This window comes from Ixodes scapularis, unplaced genomic scaffold, assembly GCF_016920785.2.
Source record: "Ixodes scapularis isolate PalLabHiFi unplaced genomic scaffold, ASM1692078v2 PGA_scaffold7__128_contigs__length_106722199, whole genome shotgun sequence".
Lineage (NCBI taxonomy): Eukaryota > Metazoa > Arthropoda > Arachnida > Ixodida > Ixodidae > Ixodes > Ixodes scapularis.
In genome coordinates, this window is record NW_024609882.1 from 1,028,161 (window position 1) to 1,043,064 (window position 14,904).

Sequence of the window (14,904 nt, forward strand, 5' to 3'; positions counted from 1 at the left end):
TTGTCTCTTATCACATTGTGCAGTGCAGTCGTGTCAAAAAAATTAATGCCATCGTATCACCACTTATTCTGAAATCACAAAATCACCTTACATCAGATGAACTCTGACAAGTTCACGGTGCGATGTTAAGCAATGCTGAGTGAGTGATTAACAAGTGACTCTACGTTCAAGTAATGTTAACTGGTTGATAAGTGATGTTAAGTGAGTGACCGATAAGTAACTCACAATCAGGGTTGGGCAGAAATACTCAAAAATGTATTTGGAAATACAAATACAGCGATACCTGAAAATAGTAGCTAAAATACTGATACAGTGTAGACCGCATATAACGTATGTCGCGGGAGTCGCGAAAATCCGCACTATAAGCGGTACCGCGTTATAACCGAAACATCAATTTTTCAGGCCAAAATACATGCCATAAGACAACTATACCTTTGTAAAAGAATTTACTTTATGTTAGATGAAAAATAAAGCTTAGTTTGAGGAAAGTCTTTATTTCACCAGACTAGTACACTTCTCTCTCAAGTGTGTCACACATTTTGAAAGAAATGAGCGGCTTTTGCCTGGCGCAGCCTTTTAGCGGCGTCGCGGGTTGCGGACGGACGTTGCGAGCGTTCAGGATTGCTAACCCTAATCACTTTTCTCCGGAGATGAAAACGCGTGAAAATTCGCATCCTTCATACGGTATGCGCCAGTAATACCTTGAACTTGAGCACACGCATGAAATGCGCCAAATAAGAAATCCGGGCGATGTTCGAGGACACAAATGCTTAGAAATCACCACTGTAGTCGAAGTAAACAAACACGACGACACGGGCGTTTCTGCCGTCTTGAGAGCGCCGCCACGACATCGCCGCTCGAGTAGGTGGATCTTCCCTTCTGGTACGTGCTGGGTTATCATAGCGACACACAACGAAAATTCAGTCAAGGATAGCGCTTTTATGCGGAACGATGAGATGAACGCCGTCTACGACGACGATCACAACGTTGATCACAACCAGCAGCCGGCCCGCGACCGGCATGCATGCAACGCGCGCGAACACTTCTCCTCGACCTGCGATTGGTCTGTCGTTGCGGTTGTTGGTTTCTAACGCAGCGGAGGGACGCACGCACGTGAACGAAACGTGCGTGCGTCCCTCCGTCGCTAGGGCAACTGAAACCTCTCTCTTCGCTTCTCCCACTTCTTCGAACAACCTCCTTGCCCCGCGAGTGCCGCTTGCGCAACGCTTGCGGCTCGCGCCGTCAGCGCAGTTATCTAGTGTCGCACAGGGAAGCGTGCTCGCTGCTCCGGTCGTCGGCGCGGTCGGCGGGCTGTGCCAGAAACCGCACTATAACCGGTATTTCCCTTCGCGCGCCTGCATTTTAAGCGGTATGTAATTACATGGAGTTCTATGGGAGGCGAACCGGTGGTTTAAAAAAACCGCGTTATACCCGGTCCTGCACTATAAGCGGTTACGTTGTAAGTGGTCTATACTGTACTGAGATATATCTGTAAAAGTGTATCGCGATACGTATCGGAAATACATTTTAAATAGAGGCAAAAAGTATTTGGAATTACAAATACAGGAATACATTTTTGGGAGGGCAGAAATACAAATACAGAAATACTGATACTGCAATACATTTTTGAAATTATTTTGAGATGCCAAATGAGATGAGCCTTGAAGTTGGAGGTGGAAGTTTTTTTATCTGAAATTATTTTACCGTAGGCTTGGCACTTTGCCTTGAAGGTAGTGATTTCGGACGACGAGGAGTCTTCAATGGGCTTGAAAAAACGTTCCATCAAGGACTGACTGCGGTCCCTTCCCTGACATCCTGTCTGTCTAATGAGGGGTGCTGTTAAGAATGGAACCTTCGGCGACCTTCTTCCGAGTTTCAACGCTGCGGATACGAGTCAAGACGAGTCCGGGACCGTCGCCTGCTTGTCGGGACCGTCGCCCGCTTGTCGGGGCCTGCGCGAAACGAGTCCCGACGAGTCCGGGACCGTCGCCTGCGTGACGGGGCCTGCGGCAACAAGTCTCAACGCGCCCGTGACATTAGCGGGACGTGTGTGTGTGCGTGGTGGTTGGTGCGCTCGGAAAAGGGAGAGAGGCATGGCCTAACTGCGGAGAACTTTGGCTACGTCGCACTGGGCCAGCGGACTTTGCTGCATCGCACTTGACGGCGGGTTGCTGCATCGCACCTGCTGCCCTGGCGGGGAGTGAGGGAGAAACGGACCCTATATAAGGCGGAGCGCGAGGCTGCTCCGTTGTTCTCTCGGATTTGACGACTGTATCGCTACCATGTAATTAAACCGTTCGTTACGTTACCAAGTCTCCCACCTCCACTGAACCCCTGGGTTCTTCACTTCGGGGAATGGTCGTCGTCTCGAGCCAGGAAGCTACCGGACGTGTGGCCTAAACCCCGCCTCGAACAGTGCGAAAAGACCGATTTCTAAATAAATTATATGTAATCCAAAATCACCACGTCCCTGTTCACTAAGGACGCTCCTGTCAGCATTTATCACATGACGTCACGGTGGAATAAACTGGCATTCTTTATCTGTAGGTGTGACCAGGAACATGAAACTTTAGCACGCTGCTCTATGAAAGGGCAATACATACTTTCGTCGTAGGTTACCTCGTTGAAGATCGTGCATGCAGTGTCATTTGGATTTTTCGAGAATAGTGGACTACCTGAAGCATCCTGGAACACCTGTCTTATCTTTTCTTACGGTTAAAAAACGATATGGTGGCATCCCTGTTGTAAAAGTCTTTCCTGTCGACCCCCTGCCACCGACGCATGGATTGCACTCCACAAGTTCTGACTTACATACTCCAAATAGAGACGTCGCGGACTGCGACCTGATATTGCCGGCACAAGTGCGAGCTCTCCGAGAAACAGCGAGCTCGAGACGAGTTGCAGGTGTATGAAGTCTGGGTCGGCACAGTGAGGCCACGTCTGACTTCCTTCCTGGGTTTCGGATCACCAGAGAAGCGGGTTACTTTCAGGTCGGCTGATGACGTAGCCTTGAGCAGTGCAATATTACGAGCGCAGCTGCATTCGAATATGTGTTGAACTTCACTGCGTGAGTCATCCTACTCTTTCAAGTCAACCACCGCCCGGCTCTTGCTGCAACGGACTGTGACTCAGCTTTGCCGGCCGGGTGTACTGCGTGCGCTAAGGCAAGAGAGACAGTTAGCAGCGGGCATTGGATGTCAGCAAATAATAACTCAAGAAATTCCTACCTAAGGACCTGCGGCAGAAGATGCTCTGACTCCACTCCTGGCACGCCACCTAGTTCGAGTCCCCGACTACGCAAAACTTCTCAGAAGGGAAAAGAGGACGCATAGGAAAATAGTTTGGAGAATCGGAAGGAACCTTGGTCAGGCATGGTAACAATTCCCCAGCACCTCCTTGGCCCTGGTGCCCTCAAAAAAGAGAATTTCTCAAGAAATGTAACGAAATACGTTTCACCCTGATTGTATTGCAATACAAAGGAGCATTCAAAATGTATTTTGATACAGGAATACAGATACTGTTGAAAAAAATGTATCGCGATACAGAAATACAGATACGAAATGTATATCTGAAATACTATCGCGATACATTTGTATCGCGATACTGCCCAACCCTGCTCACAATGTAGTGTTAAGATTGGTGATGTTAGGTGAGCAATCGATAGTTAAGTTCACAGTGTGATGTTATGTAATTGATGAGTAACGTTAATCGTGTCATTGAGTGTCATTCACAATCGCACTGCGAGTCTGAGATGAGTTTGATTGAGCAAGTTCGTGAGCAAATCTGCCGAGGCATGGCAATGATGTCGCACGTTGCTTCGGTTGCAGGGGACGGGCGGCGTGTCGTGGTGCACTCGGAAGCACTGAGGCCCTATGGGTTGACACAGTACCAGGAGTACATCTACTGGACGGACCTGGCGACCAAGAGCATCGAACGGGCAGACAAGAGCAGCGGCTCCAACCGCACGCGTCTGCTCGGCCAGCTCAAGTACAGCGACGACATTCTGGTCTTCCACACATCACGGCAGGCTGGTGCGTGTGACGCCGGCACATTTTTTTTTTTTTTTGGTGTTAGAAAGTTTTATGTGTCGCCCCAAAATGTGCTGGAGGTCTGAAAGGTAGTCATATAAATGTCCACTGTATTTTACGTTGCAAAGGTAGTGCTTTTTTCTTTTTTAACTTTTGTCAGTGTGCCTTATGCAACAATGCAACATGTGTGCATTTTTAGGGCAAAAGCATTAACTATCCCATGGAGCGGAGCCAGTGGCATCTGTAATCGCAAAAAAAAACGCGAAACAAATGGCCATTCTCCCAATGGCCGAGCGAAACGGCTCCTAGATAGCCATTGGCGGCCGCTTCACGAGAGCGCGCGCTCGGCCGCCGCTTTTGTGTCGAGCGTTGCCGGAGGCTGTGGGGGACTGGCTGCCACTTCTGCTTCTCTCGGCACCGAGGAACATGGCGCTGAGAACCTCGACAGTAGCGAAACGTGGCCGTCCATGCCACTACACGGCAGACGAACTAAGGGAGCGGAAGAACGACATTCATGCTTTTGCATTCACAACTCGTAAGAAGTGCTTAGGTGTCCTCAACTTTGTTTTCTGCGATCTGCTTGTGCGATATTGATTCTCGTGACAGGCAAGTTTGTAGCTGGTTCCCGCATGCTTATTGTACCATAAAACTTGAATCTACTACTGCGTCCGTGATTTGGACTATTCGTTCCCGTGAGATGCGAGTTCTAGAAGGGTTTCTGCGGGTCCTTCGCACCGTGAAAGGCGAATCTGCTGCGTCTACAACCTGCGGTATCCTTTCCCGGGACACAGGAGTTCGCAGTGAATTCCCGCGGGTTCATCGCATCGTGAAGTGCGAATTTACGGTGTCCACGATCTGCGGTTTCAGTTTCCGCGTCAAATGGTTTGTGACCGGTGCCAGAAATTATCATTAATTTTTGATAAAAGTTTTGCTGTAACATCCGTAAACATAGCCTTTCCCCCCCCCCCCCCCCCCCCCCCCCCTTGCATGGTTTTCACCATTTATCTCTTAATTTTGGGTGGGGGTTCTTTCCATACTGTAGTCTTGGTATCGCTGTACCAAATAGGACTCCTTGCTCCCATCGCATATTCAGTTGATCACAGCCAAAGTGCATGTGACCTTTTGAACGCATTCAATCTAATTTTAATGGATTGAAAGTGGAAAGCTCGTCTTAGGTAGATATTTTTATGCGTGAAAATTATAGTATGCGATTACTGCCCAAACTTCTTTAAGTGAATTACTTATTTTATTTTCTTAGCACATTTGATGTTGTTTAGTCAGTCATCTTGTGTGCATTTCTCTCTTTTTTTTTTTTACAATGACAGATCATACTTTTTTTTATGTTCTGTATTCAATGTTTGTTGTTTAATTCTTTTTGCGCACCACTTTTCTCGCAGCATATTTTGTGCAACACCAACTTTTTTTCTTTTTTTTTCGTTAGAAACCATATTTTTGGCAGAAGGTGCACTCTTCTGTAGGCCTATGGGCTGTTTAGGGGCACCCCATAAATTAAATAAATAAATAAATATGCCTCTTGAGTAGAGGTAAAGTCTGTTTACTGAAAGATTGGCTTTATATGTAGAACTTCTGTGATGGAGAGAAAGAGGTATCGATGGAGAGAAAGAGGTATCGATTGATCAATAAAAAAAACTTTCAGCCTTTCCACTCTGGTGAAGATGGAAGACCAGCAAAGCTGTACTGTGGTGGGATTGAGGTGTTTGTAAAAACTGTTCAGCCGGCATGGCGTCTTGTCGTCGCAGGGCCTCGGGCTAGCTCTTGGCTTTTGTGGCACGATCGTCGTACGTGGCGTTGGCCCACCGGCGCCGGTCACATCGCCGCTTCTGTTGTCGCCGACATTCCAGGCGAGCGATCTGCTCTCCTTTCGCGAGAGATGCGGAACCACTCGATGCAGTGGAACTCGAGGCGATAGTGGCTTTGCGGCGTTTGCGTGGTCATTCACAGTGCTACGCACGTCGCCCGCTCCTCGTGCTCCCGCTCTTTCTCTGAACGAGCAAACGCACGCGGCCGATTCACCGTGAGTTTAAAGGGCAACTGATAACAGCGCTAGAGCGATCTCGACGTCACTGGACACAGGACACACACAATTGGTAGGTGAGACCATGACGTAGGGCGACGGTGAACTGGCTCAAGGTTTGTGTCGACACGCCGCTTGTCTGCGGACACGATAGTGGGGGAACTAGCCCTTAACAGCTTCACTGTAAAAAGGGGTGAAGATGACTCAGTGTTTTGGGCGACTTCTGCATTTTTTCAGGGTGGAACCAGTGTGCCTTGTACAATGGCGGCTGCTCTCATCTCTGCCTCGGTGTCCCCGGGCCCAGGGGATACCAATGTGCCTGTCCCACCCACCAGCCGCTCGGGCCCAACAACAAGACTTGCCTGCGTAAGTCTGGCTTGGCCTCAATTTCACACTTGCAAAAAACTCTCGCACCGCCGACCGAATTTGCTTGGCGTAGGTACACGGTGCTGTTCACATTTGTTGCCACTCTCGCGGATATCGGAGAAGACAGCCGCTGACCTGTGCGGTGTGGGAAAAACTGTTCTCGCAGGCTCCCTTGTGCAGTCAACACTTCACTGCTACGCTGGCTCCGCGGTATGAAATCAGGAGCTGCTCAGAGTGCCGAGACAACGCAATTATGAAACAATGAAAAACTGGAGACAACGCGTGTATGTTCCGCTCACACCAGTTTTATTCTGCAGATCGTCTTTGTGGGCATTGTCTTTGTTGTGCAGATTTCTCTTTTCGAAGTGGGTTGAATCATTCTTTTAACTCGACAAGTGCTTCTGCCAACACCACGATACCAGCGAAATGGCACCATTTGCACAAGTTAGAGTCTCCAACAACTCTGGCGGCAACTTTGATAACTCGGGCGACCTGGCCAATATGTGATGTCAGCGAACGCCATTTCCTCCTTACGTTCCGATTGGCTGCGGCAGCACTGCAACTTTCTCCACGCGAGAACAAATTAGTCCCGGACCGATTGCTCTCAGGGCAGAATATTTGGCTGGCGGCAAGCCGATTTTGTCGTGTGGCGTCAAATTTCGCACGTATTTACCCGCTTATCTGCAAGTCTAAACGAGCCTTTAATCAGCTATGCTGAAGAGAGCTGGAGGTAGCACTGTTATGTTTTAGTGGGGCAGAGTAATAGCAGTGACTGCTTAAAATAGTTTATTTGCTCAGTTTCTCATAGATAGATTGATCGGCATGCAACCTATTTGTACTACGAGATAACGTAACATTACACGCTGAATGACATAACACTACATAACACGCCGAATTTTAACGGGGGAGTGCATCTGGTTCCTAGTACGTGTTTGTGTCAATAAAAACGCATCTTAACAGAGACGAATGTAATTTTGCCACTCCGGTATTAAAAGAAAAAGAGCTTTCTGCTTTCTAGGGGTTTACAGTTCACCACGTGGAATTCTCTTTGGTTTACTTGACAGAATAAATCTTGCGACGGTTCATGATCATTTCCTTCCTAGATGCCCCATTCTAGTTGTCGTGTATAACGGTCCTCACGGTGCAGTGAAACAGGGGGTTCCCGAATATATTTTGAAGTTGTCACTGGGGTAGGCTTGCTAGAAGTTGCATGCTTGCTAGGGACAGAAACAGCAACACAAACAGTCGTTACAACCAACGTCAAAACGACGCTCTCTTCTTTCCACTCTGGTGAAAACCAGAGCGGAAAGGTTGCCGCCATCTATGAGTGACGGCGGCAACCAGACAACCGGCTTCCAGAGTTTTGTGTCGACCTTTGTTTGCACCCAGACACAATAATGGGGAAACTAGCTCTTAACAGTTCCGCTGTAAGAATGTAAAATTGTCCTGTAAACCAATGTAAGCAACAAACTTGCCAAAGTCATTGTCGGGCACGTTTGCAGACAACCGAGTTAGAGACTCTATGAACTCGTGATGCCATCTTCCGATGGGAGCGGCAAGCAGATGACGCACTCTGTTGTCTGCTCGCTGCACTTATCGAAAGAGGGCGCCAGAATTCTCTGGCGTTGCTAACACTGCCGTCTGCGAACATGCCCGACGTCGACTTTGGCAAGTTTGTCGCTCTAATTATTTTTACAGGACGAGAACTACGCCTTGAAATTTCACACGATAAAACTGGCATTTTCAACGCCTATTTGGTGAAAGTTTAAACTTCCCACGTGCAGGCACCGGTTTTTCCGGTTCGTTTTACGGCAGAAGGTTAGCTTGTGCCACCCTGTATTTTACATAAGTACCAATCCTCTTGGGCGGCTGCAGGCCCGTCGAGCTTCCTGCTGTTCAGCCAGAAAACGGTGATCAACCGCATCGAGGTGGATGTGGAGGACTCCCCGGACGTGGTGCTTCCCATCCACGGGCTCAAGAACATCCGGGCCCTGGAGTACGACTTTGTCTCCAACTTTGTCTACTGGGTGGACGGCAAGGCACGCACCATCCGCAGGAGCCACGACAACGGAACCGGGGTGGGTGTCCCGTCCACTCTCGGAGTGCGTCGTTCTTGCTCGGAAAGACGTCGGTGAAAAGGGGGCCACATAACGTCAGTGTTGGTGACTACCTTAGAATACCATGCATCTGGCCATTCCATACTAAGTGCTCATTCCCAAATTTGTAAGATTTGAGAAAATATGCACAGTACATTTATAAGTAAAATTTTTTGCGATAATCTCAAAAGCTTTGGGTGGGCGCTCGCCGGGTATTTTACGGTAAGCGTAGTGGGACCGTGCAGTTTGTATTGGTTAGTTTCAAAGTATCGCGAAATTTTTAAATGCATGCGGCCGTCTTTCGTTTGGACTGAACTGGTTTCATGGGGCCCGCAGCTCACTTCGCGCCACAGCTCTTTCGCTCTGTTCGTTTGCTTGTTACATCCACTTTTTCTCGCTCTTACGGGGGTGCGACATGTGCGACAACATGAGGCGCGGTTTACCGCAAGTGTGCTGTTGTACATCTCCCAAATCGCTCGGAAGCGCACACTGTATTTACTCCCATAATGAACGCACCCCCCACGACAAGCATTAAAGGGAAACTCCGCTTCATTCTCGGTTGTTACCAAACACTGCGACTCTCTTTAGTGTCATCTAGAGAGACCGAATGTCAAATATTATAACGTAATACCGCCTAAAAGATCACTAAACCGGCAGACAAAAACTGAGATGCGCGAAGTCACCAACATCCGCTAATTTAGCGGGCGACGTGCGGCGCAGCCAACGTTGTATTTCCGTTGTGGCTGACGTCTGTTGCATACGCAGTTTTTTTTTGGGTATTTTCTTTTCCAGGGAGAGCTTACCGGGTGGCGCCAGGACGCGCTCCACGTTTGAGCAAGCAAAGAGGCGAGCCTACTACAATAAAGATGAGTAGGCAAGACAGACAAAAAAAAAAAAAAAAAAAAGAACGAGAACAAGAGAAACAAAAAGAGGAAGAGAGAGTTGTACGGTGATGAGTTTCGCTGACACACCTGCCAACCGGTGCCAACCGACTAGCCGCCTGGGTTGCCGCCTACATAGCCTGCTTCGTTGCTGCTTGCGTTGCCTGTTCGCCGCCGCGGCTAGGCCCGCCCTCCCTCCTCCCTCCTCGCCCTTCCCCTCGCATCCGCGTCTGTCTTGGGTTACCGCTAGTAGATCACGTGACCCCTTGTATTCCACGTGGGTGCGTATGCAACTGACGTTGGGAGTACAATGTTGCCCGGCTGTGCCGAAGTTTCAGTTTCGGTTTGCGATTGTGGTAAATAACAAGATTGCACGAAAAATATTTTGCTTTTAATGAGACAAACGGTCTAGGGTTGTTTTGAAGTACTTTCCACGTTTATATCACCCACTATCTCGAAATTTCCGAAATCAAGCGGAGTTGCCCTTTAATAGTATTTTGACTTCTTTTTTTTTTTCTTGCATGATGAACTAACAGTTAATTTTCGGTTCCGCGAGTCTTGAACTGTGTCCATCTTTTGCTGCCAAACGGCCAGGCCAAGTCAAGCCAAGCCAAGCTGCTCTCGTAATTGTTAGAATTGCATGGTTGCGGAAATCATCAACCATGAAACCAAGCGGCGTGCACGCCTAGCGAAGCTGGAGTCAAGGAATTGCCTAGCCTCGGGCGTGCTTCATCCGTTGGATGCATTGATGTCAACAAACACGCTGTCTTCTGTGATCCGCTTTCGAACAGTGATATCGTGAAAGTAGTTAGGCCTAAGAATGGTTGGTGGCACTTTGAGCTGAGTGAGCTTCGTAGGGCGCTTTTTCTTTGGCAAAAGGCATGCCAAAAGTGCCCTAAAAGAGTTTGCAATTTATAGAGCATGGTTACTGTGGCACGTCCACGACCAGCCATGGGTGCACCTTCGTCAGTGGAGACGTGCCACAGTACCGTGCCATGTCATATTGGCACCTAAAACAATATTTGTGTAAAGTGTGTAAATGCAAAAATTTTTCCCCGTGTAATAAACTCACCCCCCAAATATGTGCCAATTTTTTGGGAAAAAAAAGTGCATTCATTATGCGAGTAAATACAGTACATACGTACCTTGGTCATCCCAGTTGTCGTGTCATCTGCTAGCTCACGGCCACATTGAAACTGCGCTGGCATTATAAAATTAATGCAACTACACATATCCAAGTGGCGCACACAATGCCCAAAGGTTCAAGAAGCTTCCTGCTCGTCATTCTTCAGCGCAAGATTTACGATCAAAGAGCAAACAGTAGGTGAATCGTTACGAGGTTGGAATTCGCACCCTTCGCTGTGTCGGAATCCCTGCACTAATTGCTAACGCATCTCATTGAAAAGTGATTTTGACATCATTTTTTTTTATTTTGGCTAACTAGTGTAGAGTCCACGAAACATGAGTGTGTCTGGCTAAGTGTAGAGAGACCATAAATTTTGTGTTGGCTAGTATAAAGTTACCATCGAAGATTTTTTTTTTTTTTTTTTACTTTGGCAAACTAGTGCAAAGGTATCCCCCTTTTGTGTGTCCCCACTTCTTATATCCCCTTTTCTCGTATTCCATTTCCTTATACCTTGTGTTCTTATTCTGTCCTTTTGTTTCCCCTTTTCTTGTATCTCTTCTGCATCTCCTTTCCCCCTATCCCATTTTCTTGTACCCCGTTTCCCATATCCCATTTTCCAATATTCCGTTTTCCCGTATGCCCTTTTCAAATCTTCCTCTCTTATCCCGTGTCCCCCTTTTCTGTACCCTCCCCTTCCTCGTTCTCTTGTGTTCCGACCCTTCGTGTCTCGCCTTCTTTTCCTCATGTCCCGTTTCCTCGTATCCTTCATCCCATTCCGTCTTATCTTTTTGTATCCTGCCTCTCCCCGTGTCCCGTCTCGATTGTGTGTCGGTTGTGCCCAGAGCTCCGTGGTGGTGGGCAACCCTGGGGAGGCCCTGCACCCGCACAGCCTGGCCCTGGACCCCTACGGGCGGCAGCTGTTCTGGACCTGTGCGCTGGGCAACGTGATCAACGCCACCTCGCTGGATGACGGGAGGCCCCTCGGGGTCATTTTGGGGGGCAAGGACGAGCGGCCCAGGCTCCTCGCCCTCCACCCCCACCAGGGGTGAGGCCACGCCCCCTAGACCTCCGGTGGCTCTTTGAGCTACTCAAACCAAAGACAGTTCTGGAAAGCCGAGGCTTTACTCTTTGTCGTACGCCGTTTATTATCTGCATTTCCGAAATAGCTACGGAAAAGGCGGCAAATGAAGGTTGCGCCAAAACCAACATTAAACTTTTTTTGCACACTCTGGTGGACTGGCGCCACGTGCTGTATGACCTTTAAATCAAGCAGGCAGTTTAAAAAAAAAAAAAAAAAACGATATTTGGTGCATGTATTTTTTTGCTCTGCCAACGTGAGCCAGCATTCGTTTCACACCCTCAAACTTCTTGTAACCCGTGGGGGAAAAAATAACTTTGCAAAGAAATTATTGTGGCCTGTAATTTGGGTTACTAGTTCAAATGTGCCTATTGATGTGTCGGAACTAATTTTAAGGCAAATCATTTACTGTCGAAAATTCGTCTTTTCACAATGTTAACTCGGCCTTTTCCCCTATTAAAAGTGCACCCAAACATACTGACATGTCCTATTCTGAGATACATCTCAGAAAAGGGATGTGCTCTTGCGATTGGTTGCGTTTTAAATGCAAGAAAAGGCCATGCACGATGGTATCTCTTGGTTTTCTGGGTTGCTTGGTACACATAGATTGAGTTTACGTCGTAAGAAGACAAACTCGAAATCCACTTCAATGGCTCACACACTTGCGACCGCTTATGACCGAGTGCGTTGAGAGCTCTCACAATCCCTAATGCTGCGCTCACGCTGATAATGCGTAAACAAGAGTGCAGGCGTTGTCCGAGACCTGTTTCTTATTTGTGTGCCTGTCCCGTCACATTGATCCTACAAAAACTGTATATTTCGCATCTTTTTTGCACATCGTCCTCACTTTCTTGGCTCGAAAATCTTCCGACGGTTACAAACGACCACTTCTCGTAGATAGTTGTACATTCGATCCTGCAAATACCGCAAAACTTTCGCTCTGCCTTGAAAATGTCGTCCACCCCCCGGTTCCCGTCGGACAGCATGCGACGTCTGGCAGGAATTGCGTCAACTGCAAGGCCTACAGTACCAGTATGTGTGACGAGCGAGTCCGTAGCGGGTTTTCGCGTTTTTGTCCGCGATCTACGTGCATAATATCGGTTCCCGGGACGTCCGTTCCTGCGACGTGCGAGTTTGTGGCAGGTTCCCGGGTTTTATCTTTGCAATCTGCGTGCGCGATATCGATTCTTGTGGCACGCAAGTTCGAAGTGGGTTTCCGCGGGTATGTCACACAGTGAAACGCAAATCTGCTGCGTCCGCTATTTGCGGTATCTTGTCCCATGACGCAGGAGTTGGTAGCGAATGCCTAGTTGTTTATTGCGTCGTAAGACACGAATTTGCTATGCCCGCAATCTGCGGCATCGGTTTCCATGTAACATGGTTGGTAGTGGGGTGCTCCGGCGTTTATCGTTAATTTTTTATAAAGTTTTGCCATCTCATCTTCAAAGATGACCCCCTCGTGTTTTTCACCATTTATCTCCGTTTTGATAGGGCATTCTTACGTGATTTCACAGTAGTGAAATGCAGTTCTAGGGTCAGATCATAGATGGGGCCAGCGGGCCAATGTGTTCTCTCGTCGTGAGGGATCACAAAAACTCGATTGTAAGCAAACGCGAGCGCGTGGACGGGACTTTAGCGGCTTGGCAGTGACCTCAAGCGCTGCCCGCGGCTACTCTGGGTGCAGGCTGCTCTTCTGGACGAACCTGGTGAACCCGGCACTCATCGAGCGGGCATACCTGGACGGCAAGAACCGCAAGACTCTGGTCTCCAACGACCTGAGGGCCCCCGGCGCCCTCACCGTGGACGCGGAGGGGGATCTGCTCTTCTGGTCCGACCTGGAGCTCAGGAGGGTCGAGAGGATCAGGGTCACCGGCGACGGGAGGTGGGCTCTCCTCCATAGTACCGTAGTAATCATTGGTTTACGCAAGGGCTGGGCAGTACAGCGATAGTATCTTAGAGATGCTTTCGAGTATCTTTATATGTATCTCGATACATGTGTTGTCAAAAATTGACTGATGCAATGCAGTCACTTTTTTTGTTTATAATACGAAACTGGCAAATAAAATCCTCTAAGAGAGGGAACGGGGGAGAGAGAGAGGTTGCCTTGCATATCATACAAAGAAATCGCCAAAATTAAAAAAAAAGAAACAAAAAAAAAAAGTGGTTTGAAAATGGTTTTTGTTTTTCTCTGGTTTCTCATTTTTTGCGCTTGCCTGGGCCCCGCTGCCTTGTCCAATCTCTTTCTCCCCCCCTCCTGGGTTGATTCGAAGCTCTTAAAAAGACATTGAAAAGGAAAAAGAATTTTTACAGCGAAGCTGTTATGTGCTAGGATCTGGGAAAAAATTGCGTCCGCAGGTGTTGACAAGAAACTCCCCACTGGTTGTGGCAAGTATGAATAAATAAAAAGAGGGGGCAACCAGCGTAAGTCAGCCTTCCTTGGCATTCTTATACTCCGTTTCACCTTCCGTCCGAGCGCAGCGGACGCTAGGAGCCATCCCAGCCAATGCGGCGTTGAGGGAGTGTCATGCGACCTTGAGCTCCCTGTGTCGCCCCGCCCCACCGGCAGGTCACGCGACTTTCTCCCGGCGCTGGATCGGTTGGGATGGCTGGTGGCGTCCACTGCGCTCGGACTGAAGGTGAAACGGAGTATAGATAGTGAGGTCCTGATCCCTTGTTATCAACTCTAGGCATCGTCCTCGAGGTCGTCGTAGAAGTTGTTTGTGAGGTCGTCCAAGAGATCGTTCTAGGTGTTGTCCTCGGGGTCGTCCTTGAGGTTGTCCTCTAGGTGTCGTCTTCGAGGTCGTCCTAGACGTCATTTTGAGGCTGTCCTAGGCATCGTCCTCGAAGTCGTCCTTGAGGTCGTCCTAGTCGTCATCTTTAAGGCGTCGTCCTTGAGGTCGTACCAGACGTCGTCCTCTATGCATCGCCCTAGACGTCGTAAAAATAGCAGCTTCGCTGGTCCTCCATCTTCACGTTAAGCAGAAGGGCTCTATAATATTTTTAAACAACCTGGAAAAATTACAAATATTACCAAATAAGTCTTGTACAAACAAATATTTTAAAAATATATATTTGCAGCAAATTTATTTTGTAATTTTTGTTGGCTGTTTAAAAATAAAAAAATATATTTTTTTTCTTTTTTAGTGTGTTTAAGACGGCAGTTTTCGATACACTCTCACATTTGAAGTTAATGGCAAAACTGATAATGATAATGCTACACACAGGAAGAGGCAAAATGGGGCTCATTTAGGGCAGACCGCGTCTTCTACGACTTTGAAGACTGTGATTCCTTGT

General features: G+C 48.2%; 1 protein-coding gene across 1 annotated transcript in view; it reads left to right on the top strand.

Moving 5' to 3' along the window:
- Positions 1-14,904, top strand: part of LOC8043986 (low-density lipoprotein receptor-related protein 6) — a 64,050-nt gene that overhangs the window by 45,280 nt on the left and 3,866 nt on the right. The window contains exons 14-18 of the mRNA XM_029974315.4: positions 3,828-4,031; positions 6,301-6,429; positions 8,305-8,507; positions 11,375-11,577; positions 13,295-13,492. Coding sequence (XP_029830175.1) covers positions 3,828-4,031; positions 6,301-6,429; positions 8,305-8,507; positions 11,375-11,577; positions 13,295-13,492 — 937 coding nt within the window. The remainder of the gene's footprint in view (positions 1-3,827; positions 4,032-6,300; positions 6,430-8,304; positions 8,508-11,374; positions 11,578-13,294; positions 13,493-14,904) is intronic.